We start from the raw sequence: 17,774 nt of genomic DNA on the forward strand, positions 1-17,774 counted from the left end.
ATGGTAGTCAATGGTGAGAGACAACAAATATTTTGATCTCGTTTCAATTGTGCCCTGAATTACACATATGATGTTTGTCAATTTAAAAGATACATTTTAAAGTCAAGAAAGTCGCAGTTTGATGTAAAACTGTTGAGGTATAAGACTGTTAAAATACGTAATTACAAAGACTACAAACCCAAAAGGCGCACATGTGACGTCAAACCTTTTCTCTCAATGAATGAAGCTAACTTTACTGAAGCTAACGTATGTCATTTTTTCTATTGTCTTACGTTATAATCGTAACGTTACGCCGTCATGCCTGAGTGTTTTGTACCAGACTGCACACACACGAGCAACGGTGACGTACAGTGCGAGACGAGAGATGTAGTTCATTGAGCGATTTTCACATAAAACTAAACATTACTTTCTGTTTTATGACAAACTGCGACTTTCTTGACTTTCATAATTATCTTTTAAATTGATAAACATCATATGTGTAATTCAGGGCACAGTTCAGACAGAATAAAACGATAAGTTTTCTCCCGCCATTGACTACCATACATATTTTTTTCCGAAATAAGGTCCCATGAGCCGGAAGCGGAGGGGCGGGACTTAGGCTCTCTATACACTACCATTCAAAAGTTTTTTTTTTTTTTTTTTTTTAAGAAATTTACTTTTATTCAGCAAGGGCACACTAAATTAATTTGTTTTGTTTTTTAAGTGACAGTAAAGACGTTTATAATGTTACAAAAGATTTATATTTCAAATGAATGCTGTTCTTTTCATCTTTGTTTTCATCAAAATCATTTTTGTGAAACAAAAATGTTTCACAGTGTCCACAAAGATAAAACAGCACAACTGTTTTTAAAATTGATAATAATAAGTAATGATGCTTCAAATTCAGCTTTGTCATCACAATATTTCTGTTTTTACTATATTTTTATATAGTACTATATTTTTTTATCAAATAAATGCAGCCCTGCTGAGCATAAGAGATTTCATTTAAAAACCATAAATAATTCTTACCGACCTCAAACATTTGAACAGTAGTGAATTTTGCATCAAGAAAATTAATTATTTTTACGGCAAGCATTTTTTCTTCCCAAATTCTCATTACTCTAAGTCTTCCTTTTACTATAATGGAAAAAATCACAATGTAAAAATACTTAATGGCCCTAAAATAGACTTTGTTTTCTGTTTGGAAAATATAATTTCTTATTTATTTATTTTGTTTTGGAGTGAAATAGGATGCTCTTGACAGGTTTTGTGAGATTCACCCTTCAGCTAAGTGACAGTTCTGTGCTTATTTGGTTGGGTTTTAAGCATTAATGAGAGTGTGTGTTGCAGGTCTCATTATTGTTTGAAGTGGAGGATCTAGCCGTGGCGTCCCCTGCTACCGTGTCTCGCTGCGGTATGGTTTACAATGACTATTCTGATTTGAGCTGGAAGCCTTATGTTCAGTCCTGGATGGAAAAACGGAAGAAGGTTTGCGACACAATGCTTAGCTCAAGTATCTATGATATTAAACGTTTGGGAAAGTGCTTGATCTCTCTCTCTCTCTTTCGCTCTCAGGTTGAAACGGATTTTCTCAGGCCGCTGTTTGATCGCTACATAGACAAGACCCTCACTTTTAAGAAGACTAACTGTAAGGAGCTGGTGACCATCACTGAACTGAACGGAGTGGCGTCGCTGTGTAGACTCTACGACACACTGGCCACTCCAGTGAACGGGGTCAGAACACTTTCACCTCATAGATGTGTACAGCCAATGTCTTAACTGTAGATGGACCACATGACTTTCTTTCATTGTGAAACATAAAATGTTTTATTATATAATGAAACTAGGCTGTCAACCTGAAAAGCACAATGAAAGTAGTGTATACAATCATACACGTGCTATATTCCAAGTCTTCTGAAGCCATATGTGAGGAACAGACTTATGATATTTTTATGGGGCTTTTGTGTCCTTTTTGAAGCTTGAAAACTCCAACTGTAATTGCATGGAGCCGGCATATTATTCGAAGGGGTCGTATATTGGTTTTTAATGTTTTCGTTTTCCTTTAGAGTGTAATGTATCTGTGCATGTATATGTTCTGCAAAGTTAACAAAGCTCATAGTCTCCCCACAAAGAGAGCTATTCTATCTACAGTAACAGAGAACACTGGTCCAGACCTGCCTAAAACACAGCAGTCGAAGTCCAGAAATGACTTCCTCAAACGTCTATATCACAGTGTGAAATATCAGCATATTCCCTGCCCAAAGGCATACGCAAAGAGAGAAGACGACTCTCCAGTGAACTGCAGTGTTGTCATGTCGTGGAGACGCTGTTTGGATGCGAAAGCAAAACCATTTTGTTTGGCCTTCTGAAAACAGATAAAATAAGCAATCAGATGTTAAGATTTATTTATAAAGCTGTTCCTGAGCAGTACAACCCAAAAGTTGTCTTGTGCACAGCGCATTTTACAGAGGACAGTTTCCTGAACCTGGGAGAGTACAACACCAGTGTTACCACTGAGAAGTTGTGCCTGCAAAGATGGTTCTGATCGATCGGCTTGATCATTCACATTTTCAGAATCTGACTCGGGCTCGAACCAACCACATTATTTACGGTGTGTTTACAATTGCTTAAAGGGATAGTTCACCCAAATTTTTTAAATTCTGTCAGTAATTACTCACCCTCATGTCGTTCCAACCCCATAAGACTTTCGTTCATCTTCGGAACACAAATGAAGATATTTTTGATGAAATCTGAGAGCTGTCTGTCTCCTTCATAGGCTTCTAGGCACTTTCATTCTGCCGGTCCAGAAAAGTTAGTGAAAGCATCGTTAAAATAGTCCCAAGTGACGACAGTGGCTCAACCTTAAGTTTATCAAGCGACGAGAATTCTTTTTGTGCGTAAAAAAAAACTAAAATACTGACTTTATTCAACTATTAATTTTCTTCCGTGTGGGCCTCTGACGTGAGTTCACGAGAGCGCCATGATGCATGCGTGAGAAATGAGAAGATGACACAGATGGGTCTTGATGTAATGTTTAAAATGGTTCTAAAGTGTGCATTTCCTGGATGTCAGAATCGCGAGAAACCAACGAGAAAACGTATAAGTGCTTTAGCAATGCCGCAAAATGAATGGCTTACCTTTCACACTTTCCCGTCAAATGATTGTGAGCGTCATCTTCGGAGTTCTCGCACATGCGTCGTGGCGCTCTCGTGAACTCCCGCCAGAGGCCCACACGGAAGAAAATGAATAGTTGAATAAATCGTTATTTTAGTGTTTTTTGCACACAAAAAGTTTGATAAACTTAAGGTTGAGCCATTGTAGTCACTTGGGACTATTTTACATTTAACAAAGTTTTTACTAACTTTTCTGGACCGGCAGAATGAAATTGCCTAGAAGCCTATGAAGGAGTGAGCCAGCTCTCAGATTTCATCAAAAATATCTTCATTTGTGTTCCGAAGATGAACGAAAGTCTTACGGGGTTGGAACGATATGAGGGTAATTACTGTAATTACTTAATTTGTAATTAGTAATTACTGACAGAATTTAAATTTTTGGGTGAACTTACCCTTTAAAGCCTTGGAAGCTGAAGCTGATTATAGTAAGGGGCGTTACATTTCAGACATGCGCTTGGCCAATCACAACACACTGCGTCTCCTGGCCAATCAGAGCACTCTAAGCTTTTCAGAAGGAGGGCTTTGTAGAAATCAGCGTGTTTCAGACAGACTGGGAATAGAGGTAGTCATATAATCTACAGTATGTGAAAAATAATGTGTTTTTTGAACATTAAAGCATGTTAAACTCTATTCAAAATAATGAAATTTTTAAATAGCATCATATGACCCCTTTAAAATTTCTCCTTTGTGTTCCACGGGAAAAAGTAAGTCATAGAGGTTTGGAACAACATGAGGGTGATTAAATAGTAATTCTCATAATTTTTTTTTTTTAAGTCTTGCTTTTTATAGCGTGCAAACGTTTTCACAAAATAATCATGATTACCTTTAAACATATTTATCTTGGCATTTGTTCAGTTGAGCTGATCAAGGCTGTCGTTCTCTCTGGCTGCTCAGGTGAACCCAGCGGACTCTGAAAACTTTGGTCGTATGGTGGAGCTCTGGTTCATCTTCAGTCTCATATGGTCTGTGTGCGCGGCAGTAGATGAGGATGGACGCAAGAAGATTGACAACTTCCTACGGGAAATACAGGGAACTTTTCCTAACAAGGTATACAGTGGGCCCTGTCCCAAATGGCACCCTAAACACTCACGGTCGTCCTACGAGTCCACACATTCGTGACGTAACGGTCTGGTAGATGTCTGCAGTGGAGCGAGCTTTCGTCTGGGTTCGGCAAAACAAGGGCATCAAGGGCATATCAACCACTAAGTCACGAGCACCCTTCTGAAACCTAAAATGACAAATGGGACACCCTATGGTCTCGTGGACTTCACGATCACGCGCATGTGGCAGCCATTGTAAGTCCACAATACTGTAAGTGCATATAAAGTGTGCCATTTGGGACAGGGCCAAAAATTAAGTGTGCAATTTATATGCTATTGATGTTATTGATGGCAAAATAATGACTTTACCAACTTTTGCTTCCACTGGTCCGTCTTTTTATTTATTGTTTGTTTGTTTGTTTGTTTATTTGTAATTAAAGAATGCTTGTTTTAACTTTTAAATAAATGTGACATGATTTCATTATCTAATTTAACATTTTTAAGTGTGACTAAAGCATCCTTAGGCCCGGTTTCACAGACAAAGCTTAGATTAAACCAGGATTAGGCCTGGACATTTAAGTAGCTTTTATAAACGTGCCTTATAAAAAAAAACATTACTGGTGTGTATCTTGAGATGTATCAAACCTGCATTTTAGTCAGGGATTAGGCTTAAGACTTGTCTGTGAAACTGTGAGTAAATATTGTTTTTTGGGGAGGGAAGGGAAGGGGGGAGGGGGGCACAGTAGTGTACATACAGTATGAAATAGATAAATGTAAATTTATGCATGCACATGCTAATGGTACATGAAAGTGCTGATGCTGTGCGTCTACAACAAACGTTTAAGCCTTTCTGCCTACAGAAACAAATATATTACTGGAAAAATAATTGTTGTGTTAAACCTCAGGACACTATCTACGAGTACTACGTGGACACCAAGAACAAAACGTGGGCGTCATTTGAGGACAAGCTGCCCAAAGGCTGGCGCTACACCTCCAAGTGAGATGTGTGTGTGTGTGTGTGTGAGTGTGTTTGTGTGTGTGGGGGGGGGGGGTCTCTGCCAGCCGCCTGCGGGCTCAGTCAAAGGCCTCTCGCCTGGCTCCCTCCCAGACTTCTGAATTCCCTGTCTATTCATATTTCTCATCTTTTTCATCCTTCTTCGTCTCTCTCTTCTCTCCCCTGCTCTCATTTGTCATGTCAGTCCAACTCTTTCCCCTTCATTGTCCTTTGTCCTCTTGGCTCTCTTTGCTCCCTATTTGTCGGCTGTCCATTTTTCCATTCTGGGGTTCTTTTTTTTCTTACCTGACTCTTTTTTTATCCCTCTATTCATTTGAAATGTCTCGCTACATCTTTCAATTTTCAGTCTTTCAATCAGGACTTTTCACCTCCTCTTCCTTCTTGTTATTCTCATTCATTCTGCTCTCTCAACTCTATTTTCTCCTACCCCTTTTTGCTGTTTCTCTCTCGCCCTGTATTCTACTCTCTTCATTTTTTGTCCTCTTTTAAAAGCACGTCTCATAGTTAGCCGCCCCACTTTTCATCTTTCTTGCTGGCGTCTTTTTAATTATGATCTGTCTCTCTGCAGCGCTCCATTCTATAAGATCATGGTCCCCACAGTGGACACGGTACGCTATCATTACCTGGTCAAGGCTCTGGTGTCCGCTCAGCACCCTGTGCTCCTGACGGGTCCAGTGGGGACGGGGAAGACTTCAGTGGCCCAGAGTGTCCTGCAGAGCCTGGACTCAGTCACATGGGCAATGCTCACTGTCAACATGTCCTCACAGGTGATGAGAATCACGTTTAGTATTAGTAATATCTTTGATCTCAACAGAATGTTTATTTTTAAACCACAACCTTCTAAACATCTTCAAGACAAGATTAGATTATACTTGAAAAGGAAATTTGTAAAAGACTTGCTTTCAGAGAATATATCTTCACGTATTTTTTCCTGAACCGATATTGTCCCCCGACTTTTTGTTTTGGCCGATATTGTCCCACCGCTTTTTGGCTGAGCAGAAATTGTCCCTATCACTTTTTGAAACATCTTGCGGGATGGATATATCTATTACAAAGGGAGCAGTTGACTTGCAGAGTATTCATTTCATTAGGCGATTTGGTGCTGGAATGTGATGTTTTTGAAATGAGTGAGTTTTTGTTTGCTGCTGTTATCAGTGGCGGAGTGTGTTCTCTTGTTCTTCACACAGATGAACACTTCAATTGACTGCTTTAATGCTGTTCTGGAGACTCGCTATTTGTTCCGCTGAAATCACAAAACAAAAAGCAAACAAACATGTCTCCACTATTAATATACAATCACTGATGAACATCTTTGGTTTTAATGAGAGAAAAAAAATGTAAAGATAAGGATGAAAATATCACATCAAACATGAGTTCTATTTCAATAGATTAAACTCAATGTACTATTGAAATTGATTTCTGGACATCTAAATGTTATATTTTTGTGCATTTGTTATTGTACATTTGTGATATAGCCTTGTATACCCTGCCCCCCTAACACTCACACACACACACACACACACACACACTCCTGTCCCAGCCACTTTTTACAACAAAGTTACAGCAGTGTTTTTAAAGCATAAATTTTCTCACAATTTTTGTCAGGTTTATTATTTATTTAAAGAGTAAATGCAAGCATTACAACATTGGGAAGTTAAATACAAGAGGAAAACCTCTAGCACATATTGAAATATTGAAAAGAGCTATCATTACCATGTTTCTCCAGGGGAACGGTTCCTGTAATAAGAGAGCTGTAATTTGCGCTGAAAAAAATAATGAGCTAAATGAGTAGTAGGTCCTTTTAGTTTTGTTAAGAATATTTCCTTGCATATAAGACCCCAAACTTTTGAACAGTGGTGTACATCTGCACACCGATCTTTTAAAGCCGTCACCTCCAATCGCTCTGTGAATGTGTTTAATCAGTGTGTGTAGTGATATTTCTGTAGTCTAATTGCCAAGTCATTGCTCAAAGGGCCCAACCTGACGAGCAAATATCAGAACACATAGTGAGAGCGGCGCTATCATCATCATCAATCTCCAATTATCACCATCATTTGTCATTATTATAGAGTTTTCCGCTAATCTCCAAATCGTCAGTCGCGCCTACTGAATATTTGACCATCTTCAGGTTAACTTGGTAGCGTTCATATCTTCATAACAGTGTTTTTCTATCTTGCTCTCAGACTAGCTCTAATAACGTGCAGGAGATCATCGAGTCTCGGATAGAGAAGAGGATTAAAGGTGTGTACGTTCCAGTGGGAGGGAAGAAGATGGTGGTTTTCCTGGATGATCTCAACATGCCCGCCATGGACGACTTTGGCTCCCAGCCCCCCCTGGAGCTGCTCCGTCTCTGGATCGACTACGGCTTCTGGTACGACCGCCAGAAACAGACCCTCAAGTATATCAAGGTAAGGCGGTGTGTGTGCGCTTTTTGACCAGTTAAGTCATTGGAGTGTGGTTTAGATGTGCTTGTAAATACATGTCTCTCGCTTTGCCGTGATCTTAAAGGACATCTTCCTGCTGGGTTCTATGGGGCCCCCTGGTGGAGGGAGGACTCACATATCAGGACGCCTGCAGAGCCGCTTTAATCTCATCAACATGACATTCCCTACAGTGAGTAGAGGTCGACTCTAAACTATGTAGAAATCCATGAAAATATGACTGCAATGCTTTCTTTATTAGTGCTCAGCATGTAAGTGTAATGGGACAGCAATGTAAATATTTATATAACTAAAAAATAAAGACCAATCAAATTTATGCAAATAATTTTAACATAAGACTAATTACAATACAGTATTAAAATATAATGATGACCTTATGGCTGTTGGTTAGATATTGAAAACAATGCAAGTCAATGTGATATATGCAAACTTTATTTGAACTATAGTGGTTTTGCACATGTAAGGCTGAAATGTTTTTGAATTAAGTGGTTTAAGATGAACTTTATTGCCATTGTGGGGAAAAATATGCATAAGAAAAAAGTAATAGGAATTTTCAATACAATGCTCGTCTAGCGAGCACTGCAATAAACTGTGCACTAAACGCATATCTACAAATAGTGTTTTTGGATTAAACCAGCGGTTATTGTTTTTGTTTTAAAGCTAGCTTGAAGACACTCAGAAATGAGGAAAAACACATGCAATTTATCATAAAAGAGCCAACAGTATTAGGAGTGAAGTTGTTTAAAGTTTTTATTGAAAAACTGAAATATTTTTATTTCAGTTTAATGCCAATCTTTTTGAATTATGCAAACAGTTTTATTGAGAGAAAAAAAGAAGGAAAGGGGCATACATTCTTTCAGTTGTGTTATATTATGAAAATATACTTTTTTGCTGCAAAAAGGCATTAAACATTTCCGAAAGTGGCTTTTAATATATCAAAAAAATTAATTAATACATAAAAGGGATACTTTTTTTGCAGCAATATTGAAGCAATAGTTCACCCAAAAATGAAATATGTCATAATTTATTTACCCACATGTAGTTCATTCTTTGTTCTGTGGAAGACAAAAGTAGATGCATGAGGGATGAGATCATGACTGTCAAGCACCAAAAAGCACATCAAAGCACTGCAAAACTATCATAAAAGCAGCATAAAAGTAGTCCAAATATCTTTTGTGCTATATTCCAAATCTTATGAAGTCATATGAAAGCTGTGTGTGAAGAACAGACTGAAATTTGAGTCATTAACTGAAAATTTTACCCACCACCTTGAACCAGTGCAGTGATATATGCAATAACGTCTAAACCTTAAAAGTGAAACGCTCTCTTTTCTCTTTAATATACATGTATTTTACGTTGCTCTATTTCTATAAATCAAACTAACGAATCACCTTTCCTCTCATCATATTTCCTGTTTTTCCCACCCCTGTAATTCCCTCTCCTCTTCTGTTCTCCGCAGGAGTCTCAGATAAAGCGCATCTATGGCACCATGATCAGCCAGAAGCTGCAGGAGTTTGAGGAGGAGGTGAAGCCCATCGGGGGGATTGTGACTCAGGCCACCCTGGAGCTCTACCACTCCATCACCGCCCGCTTCTTACCCACACCCGCAAAAATACATTATCTCTTCAACCTCAGAGACATCTCCAAGGTACTGAACATCATGCGTCACGTGTCATTGTCTCTCACCTGGAAAAGGAGCACATTTTGGTTTAGGTTCACCCAGTCTGAGTATAATATCACTTTGATTCAGACCAATTGATTCCAGAACGATGAAAAAAACATGTCAGTCCATTTTGCCAATTTAGATGTGCTTGAGGAAAAGAGTGACTGACCCAACACTTTTAATCGGAGACACATATATGCTCATACAAACTTTCTTTTAAGCTTGACCAGACAAAAAAATCAATAATTATACCTTAAAAGAAATTAGACTGAAGGCTTTGTGTGCAAGTTCAATGTGTCTTCCAATTCAGGTGTTCCAGGGTTTATTGCGAGCACACAAAGACTTCCATGACACCAAACAGAGCATCACTCGCCTCTGGATTCATGAGTGCTTCAGGTACAGACACGCACAGGCTTGCACATACACATACAGCTTTTAGAAGGAGAAAACAACGGAGTGTTTGTGTATTTCAGGGTCTTCTCTGATCGATTAGTGGATCATGCAGACATGGAGACATTTGTGGGACTTTTGTCAGAAAAACTGGCTTCTCATTTTGATGTCCCCTACCACACCATCTGCCCCAACAAACAGCCCCCTCTGTTTGGTACACACACACACACACACACACACACACACACACACACACACACACTGCTAATTGGATGACCTAAAGATTTTTTTTAATAAACTAACATTTAATAGTTTGGGGCCAGTAATATTTTTTTGATGCTTTTGAAAGAAGTATTTTGCTCACCAAGGCTGCATTTATTTGAATATATATTATTCTAATATGCTGATTTGCTGCTCATGAAACATTTATTATTATTATCAATGATTTTGTGGAAACAAATATAAAAAAAAGTATGAATAGAAAGTTTAAAAGAGCAGCACTTATTTGAAATAGAAATATTTTGTAACATTATAAATGTCTTTACTGACACTTTTGATTAATGCACCCTTGATAAAACAAAAATCCTACTCTCAAACTTTTGAATAGTAGTGTAAATTCAATTCAATTCAATTCAAGTTTATTTGTATAGCGCTTTTCACAATACACATTGTTTCAAAGCAGCTTTACAGAAAATGCATTTCAAAAATATACATACAAAAATACAGTTAGTTAATCATGAAATTTAGGGCATAACATATCGCCGGCGTTGGGTCGTCTCTTCACAGGCGTCGAGTCGTCTCATCACAGGCGTTGGGGCATCTGAAGTCTCCATGAGAGGCTGGATACTAACTGGAGCTGACAAACTCTATTTGAGTTATCTCGGGACAGGCGTCCCGAGATAACAAAAAAAGGCAGATGGGAAATAATTAGCGTAGCTGCTGTTCTTAATATGAATGCATTTGATCTGATTTAACTGTAGTATAAAAGGTATGAGATGCATCATGTGAATGCTTGGCTAAAGAGATGCGTCTTTAATCTAGTTTTAAACTGGGAGAGCGAGTCTGAGCCTCGGACAGTATCAGGAAGGCTATTCCAGAGTTTAGGAGCTAGATGTGAAAACGCCCTCCCTCCTTTAGTGGACTTAGATATCCTAGGTACGACCAGAAGCCTCGAATTTAGCGATCTTAAAGAGCGCGATGGATTATATGGCGATAGAAGATCTCTTAAATACACAGGAGCTAAACCATTTAGGGCTTTATAGGTCAGTAACAATACTTTGTAATTGATACGGAACTTAATAGGTAACCAGTGTAGAGATGATAAAATTGGTGTTATATGATCATATTTTCTTGACCTAGTAAGAACTCTAGCAGCTGCATTTTGGACTAACTGTAGCTTGTTTACTGAGGATGCAGGACAACCAGCTAATAGAGCATTACAGTAATCTAGTCTCGAGGTCATGAATGCATGAACTAACTTTTCTGCATCAGAAACTGATAGCATATTACGTAGCTTAGCAATGTTTCTAAGGTGGAAAAAGGCTGTTCTTGTGACATTTGAAATATGATTTTCAAAAGACAAGTTGCGGTCTAGTATAACACCCAGGTCTTTTACTGTAGAGGATAAAGTAACAGGACGTCCATCTAGATTAAGGTTGCATTGTAAGAGGTTTTGTGGGCAGTTTTTTGGACCAATCAGTAATACCTCCGTTTTATCTGAATTTAATAGAAGAAAATTACACGTCATCCAATATTTTATATCTTTAACACACTCTGTCATTTTAGATAATTTAGTGTTATCATCTGGTCTAGATGAAATATATAATTGAGTGTCATCAGCATAACAGTGGAAACTTATTCCATGTTTTCTTATAATATTACCAAGTGGCAGCATATAAATTGAGAATAGCAGGGGGCCTAATACAGATCCCTGTGGCACTCCATAATTTACTGACGTTATCTTTGATTTTTCCCCATTTAAATGGACAAAATGGTAACGGTCTGATAGGTACGATCTAAACCAGCTTAATGCCTGTCCCTGAACACCAGTGTAATTTTGAAGTCGATCTAAGAGTATTTTATGATCTATAGTGTCAAACGCAGCACTAAGATCGAGTAAAACTAGTATTGAGATACAGCCTTGGTCAGAAGCTAAAAGTAAATCATTTGTAATTTTAACCAGCGCAGTTTCTGTGCTATGATGTGGCCTGAATCCTGACTGAAACTTTTCATAGATATCGTTTTCTTGCAAGAAAGAGCACAATTGAGCGGACACAACTTTTTCTAGTATTTTAGACATAAATGGAAGATTTGAAATGGGTCTGTAATTTGCTAGGTTATTTGGATCTAATTGTGGTTTCTTAATAAGAGGTTTTATAACTGCCAGCTTGAATGTTTTTGGAACATGTCCTAAAGATAGAGACGAGTTAATAATATTGAGAAGAGGCTCTTCCACTACAGGTAACACTTCTTTCAGTAGTTTAGCGGGTATTGGATCTAATAAACATGTTGTTGGTTTAGATGCAGTGATAAGTTTATTTAGCTCTTCCTGTCCTATAGTTGTAAAGCGCTGTAGTTGTTCTTGAGGGGCGATAATTGAGGCTGAATCATAAGACGCTGTCAAAGATTGTACATTTACAATTGTGTTTCTGATGCTTTCTATTTTCTCAGTGAAGAAATTCATGAAATCATTACTATTAAAATGTAACGGAATATTTTGTTCAGGTGATGTCTGTTTATTTGTTAATCTAGCCACGGTGTTAAATAAAAACCTTGGATTGTTTTGGTTATTTTCTATTAGTTTGCGTAGATGCTCAGACCTGGCTGATTTTAGAGCCTTTTTATAACGTGACATACTGTCTTTCCACGCGATTCTAAAGACCTCTAAATTAGTTTGTTTCCATTTGCGCTCTAAGTTACGAGTTTCTCTCTTGATAACATGCGTAGCACTGTTGTACCATGGTGCTTTAGTTTTCTCTCTAACCTTTTTTAATCTAATTGGTGCAACAGTTTCTAATGTACTAGAGAAAATGGTGCTCATACTGCTAGTCATTTCCTCTAGTTCCTCTGTTTGTTTGGGTTCACTGAGGAGCGGAGATAGATCAGGTAAGCTATTCAAGAATCTATCTATAGTGGTTGGAAGGATTGTTCTGCCTGGTCGATAACGTGGCGCAACATGACACATTTCAGCCGTACGTAGTATGCAAGTTACCATGTAATGATCAGTGATATCATCACTTTGCGGTATAATATCTATATCGGTTGGATCGGTTCCATATGATATAATTAAATCTAGAGTATGATTAAGACGATGAGTGGGACCACTAACGTTTTGCTTGACCCCAAAGGAGTTTAATAAATCTGTAAACGCAGCTCCTAACGCATCATTTGTGTTATCAACGTGTATGTTGAAATCTCCAACAATTATTGCCTTATCGGCATTGACCAATAGATCTGAGAGAAAATCTGCAAACTCTTTTAGGAAATCAGCGTAAGGCCCAGGCGGTCTATATACGGTAGCCAAGGCTAGAGATAATAGGGATTTCTTTCTTACATCTAGGAGCGTAACATTTAGAACAAGTACTTCAAACGAATTAAACCTGTGGCCTGTTTTCTGAGTAACATTAAGAATATCTCTATAGATTGTTGCAACACCGCCGCCACGACCAATCAGACGGGGCTCATGCTTATAACCGTATCCTGGTGGAGTGGACTCATTAAGACCGAAATAATCATTTGGTTTAAGCCAGGTTTCAGTAAGGCAGAGTACATCAAAGCTATTATCAGTGACCATTTCATTTACAATAACCGCCTTAGGTGTAAGCGATCTAATGTTTAGAAGACCTAGCTTTAGAAATTGTTTTTGTTCACTAATATTGAGATTTTCTGGTTTAATCACAATTAGATTTTTCTTAGATCCTGCAGTAGATTTATTGTTTGGCCTCACTAAACGAGGAATAGACACAGTTTCTATATAGTGTTCTACACTGGTACTTATATCAATTAATTTGGGACAGCAAAGAATGTGATTTGGACTTTGACTTACTAGTCATATGGTGTGTAACGTCTTGGAGATGTTGTCCGACAGAACAGCCGCTCCGATTCTGCTGGGGTGCAGGCCATCAGCACGGTAGAGCCTAGGTCGCTCCCAAAACAGATTCCAATTATTTACAAAGAGCAGTCTCTGTTCATTACACCATGACATCAACCATTCATTTAGTGCAAACAATCTACTGAACCTTTCTTGTCCTTGTCGGTACGTGGGAAGCGGTCCAGACACGACGATCTGGACACGACACGATCACGATAAATCAATAAAACAAATATATGTATATAAATAAATAGACATATTTGAAAATATATATTTCATCTGAAAATGTATTTGTTGTTTTCCATGTGATGAATTGTCAATTTAGCTGATCAGTGACTTAATTGGCTAATTCATTTACACAAGCACATACCTTTTAATAAACCAATTATTACTGAAGTTCACCAATAGTCATATTTATCTTAAATTTATAAATGTATTTATTTACAGTTTTTTTTTATTAAACTATAATGTTTTTTTTATTATTATTTATTTGTTTGTTTTTTTGTCTACATCTATATCAACTTTGTTTGTGTGTTTTTATTGTAGGTGACTTCCTGAGGGAGCCACACGTGTATGAGGACCTGTTGGACTTTAAAGCTCTAAAGGTTCATATGGAGAACCAGCTGGAGGACTATAACCTGACGCCTGGTGTGGTGCCCATGAGCCTGGTGCTCTTCAGAGACGCTATAGAGCACGGTGAGAGCATGGTCGGAGTGAAGGGAGTAGTTTTGCTTAAGCCGGGGACACACTTATCGACTGTTAGGCCGATTATCAATGTAATTTGATACATCTGATCATGCCCCAAGTCGCATTCAGTCGGTGTTCACAGTCGGTGTTTAAAATCTGCTGCAGTCTGTAATGCTGGGCGTACACCAAAGGATTTTCACAGTCCCAGACTAAAGACCGGCAGCCTTTAGGAATCTTAATGGAGTCTCGGCGCGCTCCCGTCGTCTCGATCGTTAAATGTGAGGGGATAATCTGCAGTCGGCGACCCGATTTATGCCAGTCTTTCTCTAGTCTTTCATATCAAACATGTTTGATATTATCGCAAGTCCTAGCGTAGTCATAGTGACGGAAACAGGAAGCCATCAGTCACAAAGAAACATGTCGACGGACGTGGAAACACAACGAGCGCCAAGTAGGCGAAAATGGACCGTGGATAAAGAGGAGCGCCTTGTTGAGCACGCAAATGCGTCTCTATAGCACGCAGTGTGTTTATCGTGCAATTTATACGCGAAAATTAGATTTTACGTGGATATGATATGCAGTTTTGCGCGTGCATATGATACGCACTTTATTGCGTGATATACACACGCACCCCACAGCACTAATCCTTCCCAAGCGTATAATACATACACACACACCCCACCCTAAACCTACCCATGTGCTATCCATGCGTATACTATGCACGTAAAAACTCATTTTCGCGTATATATTACACGATAAACACACTGCGTGCTATATAGACGCATTTGGTGTGATCGGGTTGGGGCAGAGCAGCCGTGTCTTTTTGATGTAAACTGCCATTTATACCACGACAGAGTGGAAAAAGAAAAGAAGTGGACCGATATTGCCGAAGCCATCGACATGCCTGCATTTAAAATTATACCCTTTCAAGACATTTAGTTCAAACTATTGTTCTCATCATATAATGATATAGATTCATATAACCCCCATATACAGTCATGTGAAAAAGTTAGGTCATCCCATTAAATAGTCAACTCTTTATTAAGAGATGTTCACATAATGTCTAATTTGATTTTTTTTTTCCTGGAAAAGAAAGTGATTTATTGTAATTAAACAATATAAATTAACATATTTTTACTCATCAAAAAAAAAATATGCATAAAAATGCCTATTTTAATGGAGGAAAAAATTTGTTGTAGTCTTGTAAATAGTGTCACTACAAGATTTAGTGTTTGTAAAATCTTTAGTCTGAGACTGTGAGTCTGTGAAACCAAGTCTTTAGATGTGAGCTGATAATCTTATAAAGTCTTTTCTAAATCTTTTCAAAGTCTTTAGGTGTACAGAAGGCATAAGTGTGTTCAGTTCAGTCTTAGATTGTTTCAGCTAGTCATTAAGTGTGTCCTCGGCATTAGTGGTTAAATCTCTGGGCCAAAAGATTGCAAGTTTGAGCCTACAACGGGAACTCCACGATCACCATTGTGCATTTGAGCAAAATTTGCTTCTGTCTCAGTAACTTATCATGGTGCCATTGAATGATGTGAAAAACAAATGCTGTTCTATTGGAGTCAACAATATTCATGGAACGGTTATTATACAGCTCTCATCATATGGTTCCTCCACATCACAATACCCTTGATTCAATGTGCGCTTTCGAGCCCCGTAAATCAGTGACCAATCTCCCCGGTTCTCATTCAGTTACTCACACATATTATAACTTTCTTCAAAATCACATGCACTTCAGCCCTCAGATCCCCCGCGAGCATGAATAATTACCCTTCTCATTCCCACAAAGAAGAACGCCATCGCATCAGCAGGGAGAATAATTAGGCAGCCGGTTGCCCAGCCTATATGTCACTCAGCCGCATATACAGGCATTTACTGTCAAAGACGCATATAAGAATGCTTTATATGCATCCTGTCACTGTGACATTAAAGCGGTCTCACAGTCAGTGCGGTGAATGCACCTCACACGTCACACACACTCAGTTCAATGACACGCCGCTGTGCGTAGCTGATTGATTACGAAATTAGCAAGTATAACGTGTATGTTTATATGCGTACGTTCATAACTAATTATGGTTTTGTGCCAATTAGTTTCCTTTGTGATCGGTTGTTTGTTTGGCCTCCTGCGGGAGTGGTGTGGGTGTGAGTGTGAGTGTGTGTATTTGTGTTTGTTAATGTTTCATTGACCAAATGACACATGATTCATGCAAGTAAATGCACCGTTGTGATTGTAATGATGGAAACAGCGCCCTCTCTCTGCCCCCTCAGTAACGCGTTTGGTGCGTGTGATCAGTCAGCTCCGGGGGAACATGTTGCTGGTTGGTATCGGTGGCTCGGGCAGGCAGAGTTTAGCCAGACTGGCCGCCTACATCTGTAAGTTTACGGTCTTCCAGGTGGAGGTCACCAAACAGTACCGCAAACAAGAGTTCAGAGAAGGTGAGTTCTACACACAATTTACATTTATTCACTTAGAAGAGGACTTTATCCAAAGAAACTTAGTGCATTAAAGGTTTACGTATGGTTAGTGTTTGGGGTAACGCATTACAAGTAACACGAGTTACATAATTAGATTACTGTTTTCAAGTAACTAGTAAAGTAACACATTAAAACACAGTTTTGTGAGAATCGGCCTTCAATCTGATGGTTTACTTCGCTGGATATAGCGAATGATGAACAAGATAAACAGTGTAAGCTTAATTTCACAATAATGGTGCCATTAATCGCACAAAAAGTCTCACTTTATTAACCGATCGACAGTCTTGACTGCTGACTTTCGATGATCCAATTCAACCATACTAATAAGCAAAAATGACTTTAGATAGACATCACATTTGTGTTTTATTGCTGAAATTAGAGTGTTAAACTTCTCCAGCGTCCTATTCTTCTGCAATCCAGAATGGCAGCACAGCTGAAAGGTTTGTTTGAGCTGCGCCCTCTAATCTATAGGCATAAATTTGCATTTCGTTCAGCCTGAGGCTTATTCATTTCACCTTCTGGTGTGAAGGGGTCTTTATATTTGCCAAAAATAGACCTTTTTTGTTTTTTTATTAAAAACAAACAAGCAAGCCCTGCTCAGGTGAGAAAAAGTAACTTATTACTAACGTAACAGTGCATTACTTTCCATAAAAATAACAAAATTGGTAATTTTTTAGGGAATAACGCAATATTGTTATTTGAAAGGAATTCAAACCATGATATTGGTGTTTTAGCACCAACAACTCTTCAAGTTGACCTACAGGAACAAACAATAAAACCAGAAGCCTCTTTAAACATGTCATAATTGAGGTAGTTCA

At 38.5% G+C, this 17,774-nt stretch overlaps 1 protein-coding gene across 1 annotated transcript in view; it reads left to right on the forward strand.

The window, feature by feature from the left end:
• Positions 1-17,774, forward strand: part of dnah2 (dynein, axonemal, heavy chain 2) — a 161,571-nt gene that overhangs the window by 108,172 nt on the left and 35,625 nt on the right. The window contains 12 exon segments of the mRNA XM_079584640.1: positions 1,330-1,467; positions 1,555-1,713; positions 4,047-4,199; positions 5,098-5,189; positions 5,776-5,974; positions 7,391-7,615; positions 7,716-7,820; positions 9,108-9,296; positions 9,622-9,707; positions 9,785-9,915; positions 14,338-14,487; positions 16,750-16,917. Coding sequence (XP_079440766.1) covers positions 1,330-1,467; positions 1,555-1,713; positions 4,047-4,199; positions 5,098-5,189; positions 5,776-5,974; positions 7,391-7,615; positions 7,716-7,820; positions 9,108-9,296; positions 9,622-9,707; positions 9,785-9,915; positions 14,338-14,487; positions 16,750-16,917 — 1,795 coding nt within the window.

Source organism: Phoxinus phoxinus (genome assembly GCF_949152265.1).
Source record: "Phoxinus phoxinus genome assembly, chromosome: 2".
Lineage (NCBI taxonomy): Eukaryota > Metazoa > Chordata > Actinopteri > Cypriniformes > Leuciscidae > Phoxinus > Phoxinus phoxinus.